The 26147-nt window shown below is 42.8% G+C and overlaps 1 protein-coding gene across 1 annotated transcript in view; it reads left to right on the top strand.

Annotated features, from left to right (window-relative positions):
- pde8b (phosphodiesterase 8B) overlaps positions 1-26147 on the top strand; it is a 288620-nt gene that overhangs the window by 124169 nt on the left and 138304 nt on the right. Inside the window, exon 2 of the mRNA XM_068028806.1 lies at positions 20591-20647. Coding sequence (XP_067884907.1) covers positions 20591-20647 — 57 coding nt within the window. The remainder of the gene's footprint in view (positions 1-20590; positions 20648-26147) is intronic.

The raw sequence follows: 26147 nt of genomic DNA, 5'->3' as shown, positions 1-26147 counted from the left end.
AAACAATTGTCTGCAGTCCCTGCTCCAAACTCCGTTCCCTAGCCATGGACACCATCCCTCTCCTTGGCAACTGTCTGAGACTAAACCAGACTATTTGTAACCTTGGTGCCATATTTGACCCCAAGTTGAGCTTCCAACCACATAATCCATGCCATTTCCAAAACTCTGCTGCCCATGTCTTAACTCGCACCAAGTCCCATTCCCCTATCACCCCTGAGCTCGCTCACCTACATTGGCTCCTGATCAAGCAACACATTGATTTTAAAATTCTCATCCTTGTTTTCAAATCCTTCCATGGTCTCATCCCTCCCTATCTCTGTAATCTCCTCCAGCCCCGCAACCCTCCAAGGTATCTGCGCTCCTCTAATTCAGGCCTCTTGAGCGTCCCCTGTTTTAATCAGTCCATCATTGAAGGCCATGCCTTTAGTTGCTTAGGCTCCAATATCTGCCTCTGCACCTCTTTGACCAAGCTTTTGGTCATCTTCCCTAATATCTTCTTATGTGGTTCAATGTCTGAATCTGCTTTATAATGCTCCTGTGAAGTGCCTTGGGACATTTTATTACATTAAAGGTTCTATATAAGTTGTTGTTGTCAGGTTCTTGCAAGGTTTTTAACCTTTCACATCAAAACTCTTCCTAACAACACTGTGGATGTACCTCCACTCCAAGGACTGCAGCGGTCCAAGAAGGCGGCTCACCACCACCTTCTCAAGGGCAATTAGGGATGGGCAATAAATGTCAGTCTAGCCAGCAACACCCACATCCCATGAACAGTTAAAAAAAATCCCAAGCATATTGCAGCTAATGAAGTGCTCTGAAATGTAGTCATTGTTGTATTGTAGGAAATGCATCTGCTTTGAATGATGTGCTGCCAACAATCTGAAGTTATAGAAGTTATATAGTATCAAGCTCTAGTTAGGGAAAATGGAAATGCACAAATGGAAGGTTTTGAAAAATAACTTTAAAACAGATATCAGGAACACCATTTTTAATCAAAGAGTGGTAAACTTTTGAAATAATCTACTAAATGAGGTAACAGAAGGGAAGTATTCTGGTTACGTAAAATAAGTGTAGTTACAATGCGGGTTGAGCAAATGAGCATTTTTTGAATCAAAATGTGGTTTTTCTTTAACTTGTGGCGACTTTCTGGTGGGAAGCCACTCTGACCATTTGATTTCCTGCTTGGCAAAAGCAGCAGGAGGTGACGCCAATTTTAAACACTGGCATCAGTTAAATAACGCTGGCCCACTTCCTGCCTGGAATGGGTGAGAAGAGGGTGCAGAGCAGCTGGTGGTAGACAAAGATCAGGTGGCTCATTGACTTCCAGGTCAGCAGCAAGGAGGGGTTTTCTGGAAGTTCTTGCAGAATTGAGCAGGGAAGGCCTCGGTTTTCCTTGTGGAGCCAGAAGAAGCAGAGAAGCTTTAGCCTTACCAGAAGGGCCTCTTCAGTCTTCAGACCACTTGCAGTCCTGCTTCTGTCTAGTGGACAGCCTGCCAGACTTCCCACTCAGGTTCACATTAAAATTGCATCGGAGTGCTATTGATGTAATAAAGTTATGAGGCTTCCGATTGTTTTAGGCGGGCACCTCACCAGCCTTAAAAATCCTGCAGGTTAACATCGCAAACTGTAGGAAATGGTTGGGTTTTAACTGGGTAAGTAACCTGCATCCGCCTTGTTTCCACTTGGCTGGTAGGTTTAAAATTGATCCCATATTTTCCTGATCGCTAAGCACAAATTAGTGGACAGGATAGTGGTAATTTATTGGTCATGATTTACGAACATGCTTAAAAGTTTTGTATTTACCTGTCTCCATAGTGATCATGGTCGTAAATTGTATCTCTCATGGAACGTTGACACCACCATTGTATTCATTAGAGAGAAAAGCAAGCAATAAACTTATAAACTGAACATGTAGACAAATCCTTGGCTGTGCTTCAAGCGTTGTCATCTGCAAATGGCACCAGCTTTCAGCCTGTTTCATCTTTCAGAATCTCTCATATGGATTCACTTTCATATTTCTTTTTTTTTAAATCAGCCAGACATGCATTTAATCTAAAGAATCCAGGTTGAAATTTGTGTCGTGTGATTTTTAGTTGCAAACTGAACCAAGCTAAACTATTACTGTTATGGACTGAAACTTTCTTGACAATCCATTAATAATTAAGATTTTGATCAGAGATGCATCACTTGTCAAAGATACTGCCAGAAACACTGACTTCGAGCAGGTGTACCAGCACATGTTGAACCATATTCTACTGTGAAAGACTGCCTTCCAAAGAGCAAGGGAGAAAATTAAGGAGAAAAAGCTGCTCATAAAATTTATTTTATAATAGGCCAATTTAACTCAGTTTATCCAAATCTATTTCAAGTTTAAAGGTTGAATTGTGGCTAGTGAATGGTTATATTCCACCTAACTTGGTCCTGTCCAAATTTAACAGATTCGGAGGTGAGGGATAACAGTTAATGCAGACATTTAGCACCAGTGCCAACGCAAAATACACCAAGGCCAACTCAAGGTCATTCTGCACCATGTGCAAGCTCTACATATTTCAGGTCTCTTACCAAATGACTGCTGAAGAAGCTGCGCCCAGAAGAACCTCTTTCTAAATGTATTCTTTTCATCTTTAACAAATGATGGTTTCTTACGCTAGTAGAAGTACAAATGGTACTTGACATAACTGCAAGTTGAACCCACTCACTGCCTGATTGCATTCCCTGGATATATGCACTTGAGTATACCTCAAATGAAATTGCTCAATCCTCCCTTGGCAGCAATCAGCCAATGAATAGCCCCCAATTTACTGTGTAGTGAGATGCTGGAACTGCCGTTTCAGAGCTGCAGTTTGGGATGGAACCTGTTTCCACTGGGTTTCCAACCCTATTATCATTTCGTCATAATTTCCAGTCTGGGTTTGCAGGGCCATGTCCTGTGCCCGATCCTTTTTGGTGTGAGATGATATAAATAATCAGCAAATCATGGGATCACATTTCCTGCCTGAAATCCTGTGGTTTGCACAGCAATCTTGAAGCCTTGTTAACTATTGTAACTGATGCCATAATTTTAAAAAGACAGTGCAGTTGTTAAGATCAGCTGAAGTACACCATGTAGCCTGCAGCCGAGGGTCATCTGTCATCTGACAGTTACAAGTGGGATTTTAGATTATTTTTTGCTCAGATACAGAGAAGAATTGACAGTCTGAATGCTAATCAGACCCCTACCCAGATTGCAAGCTCCTTATTTAGCATCATAGTTTTCTCTAAGGGGCTTCCTTTATGCACAATAATAAAGAGGAGGAGGAAAACAGAATGGAGCGGAATGAGTTCTGATGAAAGATCATCAACCTGAAATGTTAACTCTGTTTCACTCTCCACAGAAGCTGCCTGACCTGCTAAATATTTCCAGCATTTTCTGTTTTTATTTTGGAACTAAGGAGAGTTAGGCAGCATTTAAAGAGGATGAAGCTATACAGATATTACCCCCATTCAAGCAGCGTATAGGGTCAGGAGATCTTAAATTCTGAGTGAGCAGCTCCATATGAGTAAATAAAGGGTGGTTTTTAACCTTACCCACCCAGTGGAAACTGGGCAGGTAAGCAGCCACTGGCTGACTTGCCCACCAATGTCCCGCTCAGATCCCACCATTTCCGATTTTTACCAACAGATTTAGACAGGTGACTAAACTGCCAGTCCAAAATTGACGGGATCCTTCCTCAAAGATGCAAATTGGGGTCCAATGATGCCATCTAGCCCCGACTGCATTTTTAACTCTGGGCTGAATGGGGCAGCTGCTGGAGTCTCCCTACTGCAGAAGTCCCTACACCACACTTAGCTGAGTGCTGGCAGGTTTCAAAGGGCCACCTAATGTTTTGCAGACCAGCAGCCATTTCCTGCCAATGCCACATTTTACCACAGGCTGGTGGGAAATTAATTCACCAACCCCGGTTTCTCATTGGAAACTTGCTACATGTTAAATTCCACCCCGAAGATGCACTAAAGAGGCCACAGATGAATTCCATCAGCTTCAGCCCAAACAGCTTTCTCGCCATTGTCTATTTTTACCACTGGCACCTTTCAAGCTGCACCAAGAGACCTTCGCACAACCACATTAGGTTTCATCCAATATGCATTAATCAGGTGACAGATACAAGCTTCTGAAGAGCGAGTGAGTTCATCCATATTGGGATGAAGTTATCAAAATGATAGGGCTGCTCAGTTTTCTCAGGTTGCTAAGCACCCCAAAGTTCAGAGTACAATTGATGGCACTTATGTTGCGCAGTGAGCTCCAACAGTCAACCCTTCGAAAGTTCTCCAAAGGAAGGAATATCATTCTTTTAATTAACAAATTCTCTAAGATCAGCTAAAAATGATTCTCATACAAACATACAAATTAGGAGCAGGAGTAGGTCACTCAGCCCTTCGAGCCTGCTCCACCATTCAATAAGTTCATGGCTGAACTGATTACTCCACATTTCCACCTACCCCCGATAACCTTCCACACCTGGTTTATCAAGAATATATCTACCTCTGCATTAAAAATATTCTCAGGTAAATACCAAATATGCAGGCATTTTTTTTGTTCGTTCCTGGGATTGGGTGTTGCTGGCAACGCCAGCATTTATTGCCCATCACTAATTGCCCCTGAGAAGGTGGTGGTGAGCTGCCTTTTTGAACCACTGCAGTCCATCTGGTGTAGGTACACCCACAGTGCTGTTTAAAAGGGAGTTCTAGGTTTTTGACCCGGCAACAGTGAAGGAATGGTGATATAGTTCCAAGTCAGGATGGTATCTGGCTTGGAGAGGAACTTGCAGGTGGTGGAATGTATGTGGAATTTCAGCCTGTCTACTGTATTCAAGAAAAGTGACATTGTTCATGATGTCATTTGGGCACCCTGCTCTGGATCATGATCCCACTGGGAGTGCAAAGAACTTTGGTACAGAGAGGCTCACTCAGCTCATTCAAGCTGTAATTGAAAGAACTATAGAGATCCTGAAGGGAAGATTTTGCTGCTGGTCGTATCAGAAGGGGCGGCAGAGTGGCACAGTGGATAGCACCGCAACCTCACAGCTCCAGCGACCCGGGTTCAGTTCTGGGTACTGCCTGTGCGGAGTTTCCCTGTGACCGTGTGAGTTTCCGCCGGGTGCTCTGGTTTCCTCCCACAGCCAAAGACTTGCAGATTGATAGGTAAATTGGCCATTATAAATTGCCCCTAGTGTAGGTAAGGGGTAGGAGAATGGTGGGGATGTGGTAGGGAATATGGGATTAATGTAGGATTAGTATAAATGGGTGGTTGTTGGTCGGCACAGACTCAGTGGGCCGAAGGGCCTGTTTCAGTGCTGTATCTCTAGATAAATAAATAAATAAGGGGCACTTCAATTTGTTCTGAGCAAGTCTCCAATATTGTGGTCACTTTTTGAGCCCTTCACAACTTAGCAGTTCAGAAAAACCTGTAAATGGAGTTACTGGAGGAATGGAGAGAGAGAGAGCTGCTTTGAAGGCAGAGAAGCATGGAATGGAGGTTCGTGAAGAACATGACTTTGATGAATTATTATTGCTAGTTGCAAGGGAGATTTGGAGGTCAATAATTAATGATGCTTTTTCATCTAATTAAATATCTACCTTTGTCAATGCAACTATAACCACATTTCCCTAGCTTTCATGATAATTCCAGTTTCTCAAAGCTGAAAACAGCTTAGAGTCTCACTATTCAGAAATACCACTTTGCCCCTACGACATCCTGCAAGAAATCATTATGTTTATGAAAAACTGAGTAGGTGCAACTTGCCTTTAATTACAATATTAATTTATTTAACAATATGAACTATAGAACTCACTAGTTCTTTTCATGATAGGTATGATTATCTTTCTCCTACTCTTGTGCTGCTTCTTGAATGTAACTCTTCTATTCAAGAAAGGAGGGAGACAGAAAGCAGGAAACTGCAGGCCAGCTACCCTAACTTCCGTCATAGGGAAAATGCTGGAAAATATGAAGAGCAGAACATTTAGAAAATCTTAATGCAATCAGGGAGAGTCAGCATGGTTTTGTGAAAGGGAAATCATGTTTGACTAATTTATTAGAGTTCTTTGAGGAAGTAACAAGCACATGGATAAAGGGAAACCTGTAGATGTGGTGTACTTGGATTTCCAAAAGGCATTCGATAAGGGGCCATTACACAAAATAAGAGCTCATGGTCTGGGGTAATATATTAGCATGGATAGAGGATTGGTTAGTTAACAGGAAGCAGAGAGTAGGGATAAATGGGTCATTTTCAGGCTGGAAAGCAGTAACTAGTGGAGTGCTGGGGCCTCAACTATTTACAATCTATATCAATGATGTAGATGAAGGGACTGAATGTATGGTTGCTTAATTTGCTGATGACACAAAGATAGGTAGGAGAATAAGTTGTGAGGAGGACATAAGGAGTCTGCAAAGGGATATAGATAGGTTAAGTGAGTGAGCAAAAATTTGGCAGATGGAGTATAATGTGGGAAAATGTGAACTTTTCCACTTTGGCGGAAGGAATAGATAATCAGTATAATATTTAAATGGAGAGAGATTGCAGAACTCGGTGGTACAGAGGGATCTGGGTGTCCTGGTACATGATTTACAAAAGGTTAGTATGCAGGTACAGCAAGTGATTAGGAAAGCAAATGGAATGTTGTCATTTATTGCAATATGAAAGTAAGGAAGTTTTGCTACAGTTGTACAGGGCATTGGTGGAACCACACCTGTGTACAGTTTTGGTCTCCTTACTTAAGATAGGATATAATTGCATTAGAAGCAGTTCAGAGAAGGTTCACTGGACTGATTCCTAGGATGAAGGGGTTATCTTATGAGGAAAGGTTGGACAGTATGGGCTTATATCCATTGGAGTACAGAAGATTGAGAGGTAATTTTATTGAAACATATAAGATCTTGAGGGGACTTGACGGGGTGGTTGCTGAGAGGATGTTTCTCCGTATGAGAGAAACTAGAATCAAGGGACACAGTTTAAAAATAAGGGGTCTCCCATATAAGACGGAGATGAGGAGAAATTTTTTCTCTCAGAGGGTTGTTAGTCTGTGGAATTCTCTTCCCCACAGAGCAGTGGAGGCAGGGTCATTAAGGCTGAGTTAGATAGATTTTTGATTGACAAGGGAGTCAAAGGTTGTAGGGGGTAGACATGAAATTAGAATTGAGGCCACAATCAGATCAGCCATGATCTTATGAAATGACAGAGCAGGCTTGAGGGGCTGAATGGCCTACTCCTGCTCCTAATTCATATGTTCATATGCTAGTTGTCACCCAAGACCCTATGCCACAGGATATAGCTCTCCCTGCCCTCTTCACCCTGGCTCTGTTCCTTTTTATAGCTGTTCATCTATCACATCTTCTAGTTTTAAAAAAAGGTCATGGACCTGAAACGTTAACTCTATTTTGTTCTCTTCACAGATGCAGTTTGACCTACTGACTGTTACCAGCATTTTCTGCTTTTATTTCAGATTTCCAGTATCTAGTATTTTACTATTTTTAAGACCAGAGGGTGATTAGCATGGTAATTCCCATGGGTCCCAGGAGAAAAAGGAGTCAGCAGCAGTTCTCCTACCTTGCCTGGCTTCGTCATGTCATTGAACTTCTTCCTGAACTGGCCTGCTGTCCCGAGGGTCTATGATGGAATTCTGTGCCCATGCTACCTCCTTCCAACAGTTCTTGTAACATACCTTGGGGAGGAGGGGGTTGGGGTCTCTTCCATGAAAGTGCAGCAGTCTCTCTCCTTATTTATATTTCTTCAATCAGGGTTTGAAGGCTTCACACTGTGAACTTATGAACTCTTCTTTCTTGGTAAGTTACAAACAGTCCCTGTTAGGATGTCAGAGCACAATAACTTGCAGGAAATACAAGCACTTACCACTTTTAAAACCTAACTTCTGATCCTCCAGGCTGCTGCTGCACTAAGCTGCAATTTTCCACCCTCTCCAGTATAATATTCTCCCTTTACACAGGACTTGCGCTTATTCACAGAATCACAGAATAATACAGCGCAGAAGAGGCCCTTCGGCCCATCGAGTCTGCACCGATGCATTAAAGACACCTGACCTGTCTACCTAATCCCATTTGTCAGCACTTGGCCCATCGCCTTGAATGTGCCAAGTGCTCATCCAGGTACTTTTTAAAGGATGTGAGGCAACCCGCCTCCACCACCCTCCCAGGCAGTGCATTCCAGACCGTCACCACCCTCTGGGTAAAAGAGTTCTTCCTCAAATCCCCCTTAAACCTCCTGCCACTCACCTTAAACTTGTGTCCCCTAGCAACTGACCCTTCAACTAAGGGGAACAGCTGTTCCCTATCCACCCTGTCCATGCCCCTCATAATCTTGTACACCTCGATCAAGTCACCTCTCAGTCTTCTCTGCTCCAGCGAAAACAACCCAAGCCTATCAACCTCTCTTCATAGCTTAAATGTTCCATCCCAGGCACCATCCTGGTGAATCGCCTCTGCACCCCCTCCAGTGCAATCACATCGTTCCTATAATGTGGCGACCAGAGTTGCACACAGTACTCCAGCTGTGGCCTTACCAAAGTTCTATACAACTCCAACATGACCTCCTTGCTTTTGTAATCTATGCTTCGATTGATAAAGGCAAGTGTCCCATATGCCTTTTTCACCACCCTATTAACCTGCCCTTCTGCCTTCAGAGATCTATGGACAAACACGCCAAGGTCCCTTTGTTCCTCGGAACTTCCCAGTGTCAGGCCATTCATTGAATACTTCCGTGTCACATTACTCCTTCCAAAGTGTATCACCTCACACTTTTCAGGGTTAAATTCCATCTGCCACTTTTCTGCCTATTTGACCATCCCGTCTATATCTTCCTGTAACCCAAGACACTCAATCTCACTGTTAACCACTCGGCCAATCTTTGTGTCATTCGCGAACTTACTGATCCTACTCCCCCCCCCCCCACATAGTCATCTATGTCGTTTATATAAATGACAAACAATAGGGGACCCAGCACAGATCCCTGTGGTACACCACTGGACACTGGCTTCCAGTCACTAAAACAGCCGTCTGTCATCACTCTCTGTCTCCTACAGCTGAGCCAATTTTGAATCCACCTTATCAAGTTACCCTGTATCCCATGTGCATTTGCTTTCTTGATAAGTCTCCCATGTGGGACCTTGTCAAAGGCTTTGCTGAAATCCATGTAAACTACATCAACTGCACTACCCTCATCGACACACCTGGTCACATGCTCAAAAAATTCAATCAAATTTGTTAGGCATGACCTGCCTCTGACAAAGCCATGCTGACTATTCCTAATCAAATTTTGCGTCTCCACGTGGAGATAGATTCTCTCCTTCAGAATTTTCTCCAATAGTTTCCCTATCACTGACGTGAGACTCACTGGTCTATAGTCAATATGTAAATGAGCTGACCCTCTCATTTACAGTGGGGTAAATGCTGGGTCAACAGCATTCATGGAAGTGCTATACTGGTATAACTGGTCCAGTAGTTTTTCAGGGCCAATATCTCCTTAATCCTTTGAATACAATGCAATCAGAATGCATAATTTACAACTTGAGTTTAGATCAGCATGTGATAAATTGATAAATTATGGCCCTCTTTCCAAGAATACTGTCAAAGGAAAGATGTAACACAACAACAACTTGCATTTAAATACTGCCTTTAATGTATAATACACCCAATGTGTTTTATAGCAACATAATGTAAAAAAAGTGGATGCCAAGCCAAAAAAGAAAGGTAGAAGAGATAGGTTTTAAGGGAGATCTGAAGGAGGAGAGCAGTTGGACGGCTGAGTGAGGGAATTCCAGAACCAGGGCCTAAGCACATGGAGGCATGGCCGCCAACAGTGGAGTAAAGGGAGGAGGTATTCACAAAAGGCCAGAGTTAGAGAAATGGAGAATTCAGGGCGAGGGATTGTAGTACTAGAGGATGTTATGGAGATAGGGAATGGAGAGGTCATGAAGGAATGAGAACATAAGGATGAGAATTTTAAATTGGAGGAATTGAGGGAATGCTAACCAATGTAGTTCAGTCGGGACAGGGAAGATGGATAGTGGGACTTTGTGCAGGATAGGACACGAACACAGTGATATTCCTCCTTGATTGTATCTTTGATTCCTAGGTATTTCAGCTGAACGCATTGTGCTTTAAACATAACATATCCCAACAGCCCTGTGAATGAACACATTAACTGAGTAAGTAGATAAGAAAACAGCCCTATAAAATTAAAACATTGTACAAGAGAATAACAAGAATGAATGACACGAAAACCAAAAAGTGTTGGAAATACTCAGCAGGTCTGGCAGCATCTGTGGAGAGAGAAGCAAAGTTAACATTTCAGGCCAGTAACCTTTCATCAGAATTGGCAAAGGTTAGAAAAGAATTAGGTTTTAAGCCAGTGAAGGAAGGGGGTGGGGGAAAGAACAAAGGGGAAGGTGTTTGATAGGGCAGGAGAGATTAAATAACAAAGCTGTCCTGGGACAAAGACAAAGCATATGTTAATGCTTGTGGTGAAAGACAAAGAATTAGTCCGGAGAGACTGTTAATAGTGGAATAATGAGCAGCTCTGACTACATGAAAAGCAGGCACATGGTTAAAAATAAAATATTTTTAAAAAGGCCAGTCATGCTCTGAAGTTATTGAACTCAATGTTCAGTCCACAAGGCTGTGGAGTGCCTAATCGAAAGATCAGGTGCTGCTCCTCGAGCTTGCGTTGATGTTCACTGGAACACTGGAGCAGGCCAAAGACAGAAATGTTGGCATGAGAGCAGGGAGGAGTGTTGAAATGAAATGGCAACTGGAAGCTCAGGGTCATGCTTTCGGACTGAGCGGAGGTGTTCAGCAAAGTGGTCACCCAACCTGCATTTGGACTCCCCAGTGTAGAGGAGACTGCATTCTGAGCAGCGAATACAGTATACTAAATTGAAAGAAGTATTAGCAAATCGCTGCTTTACCTGAGAGGAGTGATTGGGGCCTTGGATAGTGAGGAGAGAGGAGGTAAAAGGGCAAGTATTACACCTCCTGCAATTGCATGGGAAGGTGCCGTGGGAAGGGGAGGGAGTGATCCCTTCAGAATGCTGACAGGGGAAACATAGAAAATAAGAGCAGGAGTAGGCTATTTGGCCCTTCGAGCCTGCTCCGCCATTCATTATGATCATAGCTGATCATCCAACTCAGTAACCTGTTCCGGCTTTCGCCACATACCCTTTGATCCCTTTAGACCCAAGAGCTATATCTAACGCCTTTTTGAATACATTCAATGTTTTGGCCTCAACTGCTTTCTGTGGTAGCGAATTCCACAGGCTCACCATTCTCTGGGTGAAGAAATTTCTCCTCATCTCAGTCCTGAAAGGTTTACCCCGTATCCTTAGACTATGACCCCTGGTTCTGGACTCTCCCACCATCGGGAACATCCTTCCTGCATCTACCCTGTCAAGTCCTGTTAGAATTTTATAGGCTTCTATGTGATCCCCCTCACTCTTCTGAACTCCAGCAAATATAATCCTAACCGACTCAATCTCTCCTCATATGTTAGTCCTGCCATCCCAGGAATCAGTCTGGTAAACCTTCGCTGCACTCCCTCTATAGCAAGAACATCCTTCCTCAGAAAAGGAGACCAAAACTGCACACAATATTCCAGGTGTGGCCTCACTAAGGCCCTGTATAATTGCAGCAAGTCATCCCTGCTCCTGTACTTGAATCCTCTCACTATGAAGGCCAGCATACCATTTGCCTTTTTTACCATCTGTTGCACCTGCATGCTTACCTTCAGCGACTGGTGTATGAGAACACCCAGGTCTCGCTGCATATTCCCCTCTCTCAGTTTATAGATTTATTCAGATAATAATCTGCCTTCCTGTTTTTGCTACCAAAGTGGATAACCTCACATTTATCCACATTATACAGTATTTGCCGTGCATTAGCCCACTCACTCAACTTGTCCAAATCACCCTGAAGCCTCTCTGCATCCTCCTCACAACTCACCCTTCCACCCAGTTTTGTCTCATCTGCAAATTTGGAGATATTACATTTAGTTCCCTCCTCTAAATCATTAATGTATATTGTGAATAGCTGGGGTCCTAGCACCGATCCCTGTGGTACCCCACTAGTCACTGCCTGCCATTCGGAAAAAGACCCATTTATCCCTACTCTTTGTTTCCTGTCCGCCAACCAATTTTCTATCCATCGCAATACACTACCCCCAATCCCATGCGCGTTAACTTTACATGCTAATCGCTTATGTGGGACTTTGTCGAAAGCCTTCTGAAAGTCCAAATAAACCACATCCACTGGCTCCCCTTCATCAACTCTATTATTTACATCCTTGAAGAACTGTAGTAGATTTGTCAAGCATGATTTCCCTTTCATAAATCCATGCTGACTCTGTCCGATTCTATTGCTGTTCTCCAAGTGCTCTGCTATAAATCTTAGATAATGGACTCTAGAATTTTCCCCACTACCGACGTCAGGCTGACTGGTCTATAATTCCCTGCTTTCTCTCTACCTCCCTTTTTAAATAGTGGGGTTACATTAGCTACCCTCCAATCTGTTGCAGAGTCTGCAAAACCTTGGAAGGTGACCACCAATGCATCCACTATTTCTAGGGCCACTTCCTAAGGGAGGGGAGGACAAGATGCGTTTGGTGGTGGCATCACGCTGGAGGTGGCGGAAATGGCGGAGGATGATCGTCTGGATGTGGAGGCTGGCGGGGTGGAAAGTGAGGACAAGGGGAACCCTGTCGCGGTTCTGAGAGGGAGGGGAAGACGTGAGGGCAGAAGTGCGAGAAATGGGCCAGATGCCATTGAACGCCATCAACCACAGTGGTGGGGAATCCTCGGTTGAGGAAAGAGGAAGACATGTCAGAGGTGCTGTTGTGGAAGGTTGCATCATCAGAGCAGATGCATCGGAGACAGAGAAACTGGGAGAATGGAATGGAGTCTTTACAGGAGGCAGGGTGTGAAGAAGTGTAGTCGAGCTAGCTGCGGCAGTCGGTGGGCTTATAATGAATATTAGTGGACAGCCTGTCCTCAGAGATGGAGACAGAGAAGTCAGGGAAGGGAAGTGTCGCAGATGGACCATGTAAAGGTGAGAGAAGGGTGGAAATTGGAAGCAAAGTTGATAACGTTTTCCAGTTCGATGCAGGAGCAGGAAACGGCACCGATACAGTCATCAATGTACCGGAAAAAGAGTTGGGGGAGGAGGCCTGAGTAGGATTGGAACAAGGAATGTTCAACATATCCCACAAAAAGCAGGCATAACTGGGACCCATGCGGGTACCCATAGCGACACCTTTTACTTGAAGGAAGTGAGTGGAGTTGAAGGAGAAGTTGTTCAATGTGAGAACAGGTTCAGCCAGGCGGAGGAGGGTGGTGGTGGATGGGGACTGGTTGGACCTCTGTTCAAGGAAGAAGCGAAGAGCCCTCAAACCGTCCTGGTGGGGGATGGAAGTGTAGAGAGATTGGACATCCATAGTGAAGAGGAGGCGGTTAGGGCCAGGAAACTGGAAATTGTCAAAATGGCGTAGGCCGTCAGAAGAGTCACGGATGTAGGTGGGAAGAGACTGGACCAGCAGAGAAAAGATAGAGTCAAGATAGGAAGAAATAAGTTCAGTTTGGCAGGAACAGGCTGAAACGATGGATCTGCCACGACAGTCCTGTTTGTGGATTTTAGGAAGGTAGAAGTGGGCTGTCCGGGGTTGCAGGACTATGAGGTTGGAAGCTGTAGAGGGAAGATCTCCGGAGGAGATGAGGTCAGTGACAGTCCTGTGGACAGTAGCTTGATGTTTGGTGGTGGGGTCATGCTCCAGAGGAAAGTAGGAAGAGGGTGGCACAGTGGCGCAGTGGTTAGCACCGCAGCCTCACAGCTCCAGGGACCTGGGTTCGATTCCGGGTACTGCCTGTGTGGAGTTTGCAAATTCTCCCTGTGTCTGCGTGGGTTTTCTCCGGGTGCTCCGGTTTCCTCCCACAAGCCAAATGACTTGCAGGTTGATAGGTAAATTGGCCATTATAAATTGTCACTAGTATAGGTAGGTGGTAGGGAAATATAGGGACAGGTGGGGATGTTTGGTAGGAATATGGGATTAGTGCAGGATTAGTATAAATGGGTGGTTGATGTTCGGCACAGACTCGGTGGGCCGAAGGGCCTGTTTCAGTGCTGTATCTCTAATCTAATCTAAAAAAAAAGTGTCTGAGAGTTGTTGCTGAGCCTCTGCAAGGTAGAGGTCAGTACGCCAGACAACAACAGCACCACCCTTGTCTGCAGGTTTGATCACAATGTCAGGGTTAGACCTGAGAGAACAGAGTGCAGCAAGTTCAGAGGGAGACAGGTTAGAGTGAGTGAGGGGAGCGTAGAAATTGAGATGGCCGATGTCTCGCCAACAGTTTTCAATGAAAAGATGAAGAGCGGGTAAGAGGCCAGAGGGAGGGGTCCATGTGGAGGGAGAATGCTGGAGGTGGATGAATGGATCTGCTGGTCGGGGGGAGGACTCCTGGTCAAAGAAGTGAGCACAGAGGGAGATAGGTTAGAGTGAGTGAGGGGAGCAGATTGGGTGACAGCTTTGCTGAATACCTTCACTCAGTTCGAAAGCATGACCCCAAGCTTCCGGTTGCTTGCCATTTCAACACTCCCCCTGCTCTCATGCCAGCATTTCTGTCTTCTCTCCAACAAGAATGAATGTTGTTTAAGGAGTCAGGTGATACAGGTGATGTTGTATATTTTAAAAATGGAGGTGGAGCAGTTTAGAGCTGTCAGCTGAATCCAGCACAGATTACAGGTTTATAATTGCACCAGGCATTTCCTGTGAGCGTTACAGTCTGTGGGGTAAAAATTGTTTATGGCCCATTTTTAGGCACATAACCAAAGGCAAATGCCGAACCCAACCGGGAGGCATGAAGCTCACCTTAAGTTGGGCTATGGGCCTCATTTTAATAATTTGAGCTGCCAGCATCTGTCACACTTCACGTGTCAGCTCGACCATTACCAGTGGTTCAAATTGGGCCAGCTGGCAATATGAGGAAAACTTTTTTGCGCAGCATGTAGTTAGGATCTGGAATGCACTGCCTGAGAGTGTGGTGGAGGCAGATTCAATTGTGACTTTCAAAAGGGAATTAGATAAGCAACTAAAGAGAAAAAGTTTTCAGGACTACAGGGAAAGGGTGGGGGAATGGGATGAGCCGACTTGCTCTTGTGGAGAGTCAGGATGGACCGAATGGCCTCCTTCTGTGTTTTAACTATTCTATGATTCTATAATTCTAAGTCCAATGGTCTGCCTGGCCTGAGGCACATATAAAATGTACCTTTTTACTGGAGAGGAGTTGAGCCACACCAAGGGCAAAGACCAAGTGATGTGAGAGTACACACTGGGCATGGTTTCCCAGCTTTTGGCTGACCTGACTCCTGAATTATAGTGGGTTTTGCATCAATTCATATCTTTCCATCGATGCAAAAGCTGCAGCATAATGGCACTTCATAAAGAGAAAAAGGAAATACCGAGAGGAGAAAATCTAAATATTAATGGAGGAGATGGGGAATTGAGCAATTTAACCTGGAAAATGGGGCTCACAAACTATCACACACTTGAGTTCCAGGTCTCAGCTAAGCCAAGTATTTTCCCCTGTGGCTGAGAATTCAAGGCGGCTGCTGGACAAAGGTAGTGCACAATCTGCTTACACCTTCCCAATTCAATTTAAGAAACTAGAGATTGGGAACTATACCAGTACCAAGGAAACTGGAAAACATCATAAAACAAATAGTAATATAAAAGCAAAACACCGGGGCTGCTGGAAATCTGAAATAAAAACAAGAAATGCTGGAAACACTCAGCAGGTCTTGCAGCATCCTGGAGAGAGAAGCAGAGTTAATGTTTCAGGTCAGTGACTCTTCTTCAGAACCGACAAATATTAGAAATGTAAAAGGTTTTAAGCAAATAAAGCTGCGGTGGGGGGGGGGCGGGGTGGGGGAGTGGGTGGCAAGAGATAACAAAAGAGAAAGTGTTGTTAGGACAAGGTCACAGAGAATAACTGACCAAAAAGTCATGGAGCAAAGGCAAACGGTATGTTAATGGTGTGATGAAAGACAATGCGTTACTACAGAGAGGGTGTGAATTGACTGTAAAGCACAAAGCACTCCAAGCACAAACATTAAAAATTTTTTTTAAAACAAACAGTGGGTAGGCACAGTAGGGTTACCCACTACCCACTGTTTCTGTTTTTTTCCCTGTACTAATGCGTTGTCTTTCAGCACATCATTAACATACTGTTTGCCTTTGTTCCATGACCTTCTGGGCAGTTATTCTCTGTGACCTTGTCCTATCAACACCTCTCTTTTGTTATCTCTTGCCCCACCCCCGCTTTACTTGCTTAAAACCTTTTACATTTCTAATATTTGTCAGTTCTGAAGAAGGGTCACTGACCTGAAACGTTAACTCTGCTTCTCTCTCCACAGATGCTGTCAGACCTGCTGAGTGTTTCCAGCATTTCTTGTTTTTATTATAAAACATACAGTGCCTCCTTATCCACAGTCCCATCTGCCTTTATCATGTACACATGAAAGACTTATTGACATTCATGAAGACATTCCTTCAGCATGTGCTGTGTGATTTCTACTAAGAGGCTCCCACTTCAGTGCTCAATTGTCCTTTATCTAGGGTAAAGTATTTCAGCCAGTTAATGCGGTTGTTCAAAAAGAACAGTTCAATTTAAAAGAAAATGAACCTGTGGTAAAATGCATTACTGAGCCTACTCTGTTATTACTAAATTTAGCATAGTACTGATGCAGAAGTCAGACAGCAGTTTGCTAATATTATTGACTTTGTACAATGTCAGTGAGTTAAAGCTACATTCCTGTCATTATTTTACTTTCATACAGATAATTAACAGAGCAATGTTTCACCTTGGCCTGGTAAACCAATATATTAACCAATGTTACTAGCAATTTGATGATGTCATCATAACTATCCAAACTCTTATTAGTTCAATCCTAATATAAACACTGAAAAATAAAATGGAACTGCAAAAGTAAAATCAGAACAGGTTAGAAATAAATAACAGGTCGGTCAGCATCTGAAAAGAAAAAACACAGACTAATGTTTTGGGTATGGGCCCTTCAATAGAACTGGAAACTGGGAAATAATTTATCTCTTTAATCAAAATAATACTTCAGTAACTCACTTACCTTCCAGCTTCCAGGTATGACAAGGGGTCCACACCTGAAGTATAAAAAATGTAAAACCATGCTGAGTCATACAGGCTAGAATGTCCCAAGTTTGATCCTTAATCTCTAATAAACTAGTTGACTTTAAATGAGACAGCACCTGGGGCCCTACAATTGGCATCTATGCCTTTGTGCTAGGAAAAGGACCATCAGCCAAGGCAATTGAGAAACATACAGTCTGATTTTAACTCATCGAATCATAGAGTGGTTACAGCACAGCCTGTCATATCTGTCCCTCGCCTTTTCCCGAAAGTTTCTCTTCAGGTAATTATCCAATTCCCTTTTGAAATCCACGATTGTATCTGCCTCCATCACACTCTCAGGCAGTGCATTCCAGATCTTAACTACTTGCTGCGTAAAAAAAGGTTTTTCCACATGTTACTTTTTGTTCTTTTGCCAATCACCTTAAATCTATGCCCTCTGCTTCTTGACCATTCAGCCAATGGGAACAATTTCTCTCTCTCTACTCTGTCTAGATCCCTCATGATTTTGAATACCTCTGTCAAATCTCCTCTCAATCTTCTCTTCTCCAAGGAGAACGGCCCCAGCTTCTCCAATCTATCTATGTAACTGAAGATCCCCCATCCCTGGAACCATTCTCGTAAACCTTTTCTACACCCTCTCTAATGCCTTCACATCCTTCCTAAAGTGTGGTGCGCAGAATTGGACACAATACTCCATTGAGGCTGAACCAATGTTTTCTACAGGCTCATCAAAACTTCCTTTTTTTATACTCTATGCCTCTATTTATAAAGCCCAGGATCCCCTGTACCTTATTAACCACTTTCTCAACCTGCCCTGCCGCCTTCAACAATTTGCACCCATATACCCCTAGGTCCCTCTGCTACTGCACCCTGCTTTAGAATTGTATCCTTTATTTTATAAAAGCAAGATACTGCAGATTCTGGAAATCTGAAATAAAAACAAGAAATGCTGGAAATACTGAGCAGGTCTGGCAGTGTCTGTGGAGAGAGAAGCAGAGTTAACTTTTCAGGTCAGTGACCCTTCATCAGAACTTTACTCTATTTTATATTGCCTCTCCTCATTCTTCCTACCAAAATGTGTCACTTCACACTTCACTGAATTAAATTTCATCTGCCATCTGTCCACCTATTCCACCAGCCTATGTCCTCTTGAAGTCTATCACTATCCTTCTCACAATTCACAATAATTCCAAGTTTCATGTCATCTGCAAATTTTGAAATTGTACCCTGCCCACTGAAGTCTGGGAAATTAATATGGATCAAGAAACCGGGGTCCTACCGACCCCTGGGGAACCCCACTATATTCCTTCTTCCAGTCCGTTAAACAACTGTTCACCACTACTCTGTTTCCTGTTACTCAGCCAACTTTGGATCTTTAAATTCTTTAGATCTTGATAATTGTACCTTGAGCTGCTGTACATTGCATTTAACATTTTATGAAAACAGGTCAACTGCCTCCAAAACAGCTGCTGCATCTTCCTCAAAGCAAGATTTGAGTGGTTAAGAGGATGAGGATAATATCAGAGCTATGGGTGCTGGGAGAACAAGGCACCCAACGTTCTCAGCCCTGTATTGTTACAGTTAAAGTAGAGCCAAAGAAATTCCCCATTTTCTCCACGGTATGCTTCTTGACACAATAGCCACAGTTTTTGGATGGAGCATCTACATTCATGGCAACTACTGTATTATGAGTCACATAAAATCGATAATATTGAAAAGTCCAGTCATGACATGGATAGACTTTAAAATAATCATGTTCCGTAACAAGGTTCTGGATGTTTTTGGCAGAAATTCAGTGGCCATCTTGTTTAATAGAAAAATGTTGCTCTACCACAGTGACTTCCATTTCTGTACTCAACTGGGAGGCATCTGGCCACAGCACCTTAGTAATTCACCAGTGAAAACTATCTTTAAGATTCAGTCTGATGGTCCCTTTAGTTTGCAATGCTGATGTTGGCAGCCTTGACTTTGGTGGCATCTATGTGATATAAATTTGAAGTAAACCTATAAAGATCCCTTTGGAGGCAGCATAACCCACTAACACAAATACAGGTAGGCAGAGAGCCCTGAGTCCACCTGTACAGGCTATTGGTACAGGGGGCAATTTTCATCTTAGATGGTAACCTGACAAACCCAATCGCCTGCCCATTGTAGAACCAAACAATTTTCATTCTGTTGAAATCAATGGAATGGTCGTTGGGTGGGCCCTATGAAGGGCGGGCGACCTGCTCTGCTAGGTAAGCGCTTAGGTTCTGTACAGGTCTTCCTCAGCCTCAGAGAAACTCCAGCAGTCACAAATAAAATCATAAACCACAACTTTGAAACAACTGTGCACAGCCACCTATGGTTTTCAAATGGCTGCTCGTTTTTAAAGAAATTTAGGAATACAAAATGAATGCTGGCAATTATGTAGTACAATACTGTCACTATATTTAACAATCATCAAGGTTAAAGAACAATTTTCCTTAAATTACCATCGTCCTCTTAGCTGCAATCATGAAAGCACATTTTAACTCTTTTGGGATTAAATTTCAGCTAGTAAAAGTAGTGAATTCTCACTTAACAATGAAGTAGAGAAGTTTATGTGTTTTTCGTAAGCACACTCTTTTCCATGTTATTGTAGAGTTTAAAAGTAGAAGCTTAAATGATTGTCCTTTTGGCTCTTTGTTCTTAAAGGAGAACTGTTTTTATTGAAGTGTGACTGGCATAGCTTTTTAAAAATTGTTTCTAGAACTTTTTTTATTTTTCTTTAATAACTTTAAACAAAACAAATAACTTATAAAACTAACTTATAGTATTATTCCTAATGTCCACAAAGCATCCCAGTCCTTGTACTGCCCACTTGCTTTTGTTCTGAAAACATGATATGAAATTAATATATGCCAAATGTTGTTTTTAGACCAATGCTTTCTCCAAACTAGGAGTTGGTAGTGTAAGGTAACTGTTTTCATTGTCGAGATTTACAAGCTGGGAGTACAGAAATGGAATTCAGTCACATGTCCCCTCACCTCAATTTTCCACCCATTAAGGTGACTGGATGAAACGTCTTTCGGCATGTAGCCATATTCCCGATATGCATTCCTGGCAAACTGCTGCATTGGGAACTCTAAAGGCTAAAGCTTACCTTTTAATATTTAAAGAACTTGCAGGTTTTGGAACTTTAACACTTCCCATTAACCAATATGCATTTGCATTGGCCAAGCTTTCAATAACCATATGAATATTGTTGATCTGATTGATAGCAAACCAAGATAAAGTATAGAATGTGACATTTTCCATTTATTTCCAGAAAAGTACAAATTACACTTCCAAATGTTTTACTGTTTCACTTTGGCATATTCGTGTCATTTCACTACTGAGCAGTCTGTGACAGTATTACTTTTCTCCCCTACAGGTTGCATCTACGGAAGTACGCTTTGGACCCATGAGACTTACACAAGATCCTTTTCAGGTGAAAGCATGTGTTAGGTGCTTGACATTTGACAGTTGTCTGTAGGCCAATAGATAGTATGCCAGTGGTTCCCATCTCCTGCTCCTCACCCCCACCTGTAAAAAATTCAGAGTGCAACAAAATTGCAGTTGTTCTTCTTCTTAGTGTTGTGTCAATAAAGAATCAGACATGGGATCTTGCTGATCTGTATAACTGTACCACATTGTGCAGAACATTTATCGACTGAAACACTGGAAGAGCCCCATTCTTTATAAATTTTTATTTTAGGCTTAGAAATCTAGAGGCCACATTCCTATTTTCAGCAGATTCATCAAAAAAGCAAAAAAAAACAAGGAAAAGGCAGGTGAGTGGGACTATGAGTATAAAGTGGTTGTTTGTCAATGTCCAAGCTCTCTAGCAGATTAATTTTTACAAGCTTCAGTGAAAGGAATATTTCTGGTAAACTACCATCTGTACAGTATTACAAATATATTTGATTTTAGTCACCGACATGCTGCATAAATCCATTTAACTGATTACGGCAGACGTGCTATTTGAGATTAGATGCAGTCAGTCTCCTCTCTCTCTGCCATGGAGGTGAAATTCCTATCTTTGCTTAAGCAACAAAGTAAAAATGCAGCAATAATTCTTTTCTCATCTCCAATTTTTTGTTGGAATTAGCTAGGACGAGAATTTTATTTTATAAATATTTAGTGTTGAATATGAGGATAAAACATTTCTCAATAAGTAAAGGGAATTACAGTGAGTGTAGTCCAAATGGCTGGATTCTCATGCATCAGTTAGATACTGATCCGATCATAGATTCAGAGATATTTACAGTACAGAAGGAGGCCACTGTGTCTGTGCCGACTGCCAAGTAACCATCCAACCTAATCCCACTTTCTAGCTCTTGGTCCATAGCCTCACAGGTTAGGGCGCTTCAAGTGCATATCCAAGTATTTTTTAAATGTTACGAGAGTTTCTGCCTCTACCACCCTTTCAGGCAGTGAATTCCAGATCCCCACCACCCTCTAGGTGAAAAAGGTTGCCCTCAAATCCTCCTACCTCTGACCCTAAATCTATGCCTCCAGCTTATGGACCCCTCAACCAAAGGGAATGGAGCCTTCCTATCCACGCTATCTAGACCCCTCATAATTTTATACACTTCAGTTAGGTCTTCCCTCAGCCTCTTCAGTTCCAAAGAAAACAACCCGAGCCTATCGAATCTTTCATCAAAACTAAAATTCTCCAGTCCAGTCAACATCCTCATAAATCTCCTCTGTACTCTCTCTAGTGCAATCACATCTTTCCTTTTGCGGTGACCAGAACTGCACGCAGTACTCCAGCTGTGGCCTAACTAGTATTTTATACAGATCCAGCATAACCTCCAAGCTCTTATATTCTATGCCTCGGCTAATAAAGGCATGTATCCCATATGCCTTCTTGACCACCTTATCTACACTTCCAGACATCTTCATGATCCTGTACAATTCTCAGTATCCTACCATTTATTGTGTATTCCTTTTCCTTGTTAGTCTTCTCCAAATGCATTACCTCACACTTCTCCGGATTGAACTCCATTTGCTACTGTTCCACCCACCTGACTAGTCCATCGATATCTTCCTGCAGTCTATTGATTTTGATTTGATTTAGAGATACAACACTGAAACAGGCCCTTCGGCCACCGAGTCTGTGCCGACCATTAACCACCCATTTATACTAATCCTACACTAATCCCATATTCCTACCACATCCTCACCTGTTCCTATATTCCCCTACCACCTACCTATACTAGGGGCAATTTATAATGGTCAATTTACCTATCAACCTGCAAGTCTTTGGCATGTGGGAGCACCCGGAGGAAACCCACGCAGACACAGGGAGAACTTGCAAACTCCACACAGGCAGTACCCAGAATCGAACCCGGGTCGCTGGAGCTGTGAGGCTGCGGTGCTAACCACTGCGCCACTGTGCTGCCCTACAGTCTACAGCTTTCTTCTTCATTATCAACCACATAGCCAATTTTTGTATGAAACTTCTGCAGACTTCTTAATGATACCCCCTACATTCAAGTCCTTATCATTGATATATACCACAAAAAGCACAGGACCTAGTTCAGAGCTCCGCAGAACCCCACTGGAAGCAGCCTTCCAGTCACAAAAACACCCATCGACCATTACCCTTTGCTTGCTGCCTCTGAGCCAATTTTGGATCCAACGGGCTTTTATTTTCATGATTAGTCTGCCATGTAGAACCTTATCAAATCCATATAGACTACATAAAATGAAATATCTCCTCAAAGAATTCAATGATGTTAGTCAGACACAACCTTTAACAAATCCAGGCGGACTGTCTTTGCTTCCCTTTGAACTTTTTCCAATGATTTTCCCACCACCGAGGTTAGGCTTACTGGCCTGTAATTACTCAGCCTATCCCTTTCACCATTATTAAACAATGGTGCAATGTTAGCTGTCCTCCACTTCTCTGGCACCATACATGTAGAGAGGATTCCTTTTTTCTTTTCCTGCTTCCCTGAACAACCTAGGATGCATTTTCGTCTGAGCTTGGAGATTTATCTACTTTCAAAGATGTCAAACCTTTAATATTTCCTCTTTCACTAATTTCATCTAATATTCCACACTCCCTGATTGCAATGTCCATATCGTCCTTTTCTTTTGTGAAAACAGACACAAAATATTCATTAAGACCCATACCAATGTCCTCTGCCTCCTCATACATAAGCTTATCCTTATGGTCCTTAATAGGCCCCCCTCTGTCTTTAGTTATCCTCTTGCTGTGTATGTATTTTTAAAAACTCTTTGGGTTTTCCTTGATATTACTTGTCAATATATTTTCATACCCTCTCTTTGCTTTCCTAATTTCCTTTTTAATTTCACCCCTATACTTTCCATACTCCTCTAGGTTTTCTGCAGTATTGAGCCCTCAGTATATTTCATAAGCTTCCCTTTTTTTCTTTATCCTTTCCTTTAATCCCCTGAGTTTGTTAGTCCCTCCCTTTTTTTAAGGGAACATACTTGCTCTGAACCCCCACTATCTCCTCCTTGACTACTTCCCATTGATCTGGCATTGATTTACCTTCCAGTCCACTTTAGCTAAATCACGTCTCAGTTTAGTAAAATTAGATTTTCCCCATTGAGAACTTTTATTCTTGGTCGCTGTTTGTCCCTTTCCATAACTAATCTAAATCTAACTGAATTATGATCATTTCCACCAAAGTGCTTTCCATTACCCTTCCAGCTGTCCCCAGCTTCATTCCCTAAAACTGCCCCTGTCTTGTTGGGCTTGCTATATACTGGCTAAAAAAGTTCTCCTGAATGCATTTTAGGAATTTTGCTCCCTCTGTGCCTTTTACACTACCTCTATCCCAGTTAATATTGGGGTAGTTGAAATCCCCCACTATTACTGCCTTATTGTTTTTGCACTTCTCAGAGATTTGCCTACATATTTGCTCTTCTAGCTCCCTCTGACTGTCTATAGTACACTCCCAGTAGTGTGACTGCCCCTTTTTTGTTCCTCAGTTCAACCCACATAGCCTCATTTGATGATCCTTCTACCATAGCATCCCTCCTCGGAGCTATAATTGTTTCTTTAATCAATATTTCCACCCTGACTCATTTTTTGTCACCCTCTCTATCATCTAAACAACCCTGTAACCAAGAATGTTGAGCGGTCATTCTTGCCCTTTTAGCCATGTCCCAGTAATTGCTCTAATATCGTACTCCCAAGTGTCAATCTGTGCTCTCAGCTCATCTGCCTTATTCCCTAGACTTCTTACATTGAAGTATATTACATTTAGCACTGTCAAACTCCTTTGTTGTCTATTTTCTAGCCTTTGTTTCCTCTGTCATTTCCAACATTTCTTCGCTCCCTTCTAAATCTACTCTCAGGTTCCCATCCTCCTGCCAAGCTAGTTTAAACCCTCCCCAATAGCAGTAGCGAAACCCCCTACAAGAATATTGGTCTCAGCCCTGTTGAGGTGCAACCCATACAGTTTCTACTATTCCCACCTCCCCCAGAGCAGTCCCAATGCCTCAGGAATATAAACCAGTTGGAGAGCGAGATGCATCATAGGATCCCTGCCTGCCTGCTTGGTCCTTCATGTCCTCCTGGCAGTCATCCATCCCCTCTCTGATGCACATTTTTAAGCTGCGGGATGACCATCTCCAGAAACGTGCTATCCCCCATGGTGACTCCAGCCACCACTCAAGCTCACAGACCCAGAGCTTAAGCTGCTCTAACTGATGATACTTCCAGCACATGTGGTCATCCAGGCCACAAGAAGCATCCAGGATTTCCCACATGGCACAGCATGTGCATTCCACGGGACTGAGGTTCCCTGCCGTGCCTTTACTTCCCAGATTATCATCTAAAAGCGTTTACCAGCTACCCACCAGGTTTTGCCATCCCCCACTCCCTTACACGGACCACTTCTTGTCTTATAAAAGACCAGAACAGCACCTCCTCCCTCACTGCGCCAAATTCCCTCACTCACCAAAATCCCCGAGTTAAGTACTCCTTCGAAGACATGATCTGTTGAGTGGAATTTGTGCTACTTCTCTTTTGGTATTTCTAGCAAGTGCTGAACTGGATGCATAATTTTCTAAAAGAATACAAATGTCAGATCATGATAAAATTGTAACCATATTATTGCAACACCTATACTGGACTCCCCTGTACTCAACACTACTCTGTTTACTGCCACCAGTGGCTTAGTGCACACAATCAAAATGGGTGTTCGCTTTGCTGATTACACCATTCTTTACAGAATAGCGACATTCCCATCTGAAAGACAAGTGGTTACCAAACAACTGTAAGATTTACACAGAACTGAATTGTAAGCCTGTAATTTTCAGCATTAAAAAGCTAAAGTCACTAATTTTAAAAATTGACTTGGTTGGTACCACTCTCATCTCTGAGTCAGAAGGTTGTGGGTTTAAATCCCGCTCCAGAGACTTAAGTATGTAATCCAGTCTGGCACTCCAGTGCACAACTGAAGGAGTGCTGCACTGTCAGTGATGCCGTCTTTTGAGGAGAATGCCCCATCTACCTTCTCAATTGGAAATAAAAGATCGCAGGGGACTCCTTGGTGTTTTGGTCAAGTCTTATCCCTCAACCATCGTTGATAAAACATATTATTTTATGATCTCATTGCTGTTTGTGAGACTTGGCGGTGCGCAAATTTGTTGCTGTGTTTCCAATGTTACAAGAGTGACTGCACTTCAAAAGTACTTCACCAGCTGCAAAGTGGTTTGGAACCTCCTGATGTCATAAAAGATGCTATATAAACATTTTTTTTCCCTTCCTTCCTTCCTTTCTTCCTTCATTCCTTCCTGCCTTCCTTCCTTTTGCTTACAAATTCTTTTCAATCACATTCAGCTTCTTGGCTTAGTAACCACACTTGATTTACAATGGGGTAAACAACTAGTAAGAAGACTGGTATCATGCAGACTCCTCACCTGCCAAGAATGAGGCACATTAAGTTTGTCATATGAACATTGAT

The sequence above is a fragment of the Heterodontus francisci genome, chromosome 4, assembly GCF_036365525.1.
Source record: "Heterodontus francisci isolate sHetFra1 chromosome 4, sHetFra1.hap1, whole genome shotgun sequence".
Taxonomy (NCBI): domain Eukaryota; kingdom Metazoa; phylum Chordata; class Chondrichthyes; order Heterodontiformes; family Heterodontidae; genus Heterodontus; species Heterodontus francisci.
Note: the sequence above shows the minus strand (reverse complement) of the source record. Positions and strands in the feature narration are given on the sequence as shown.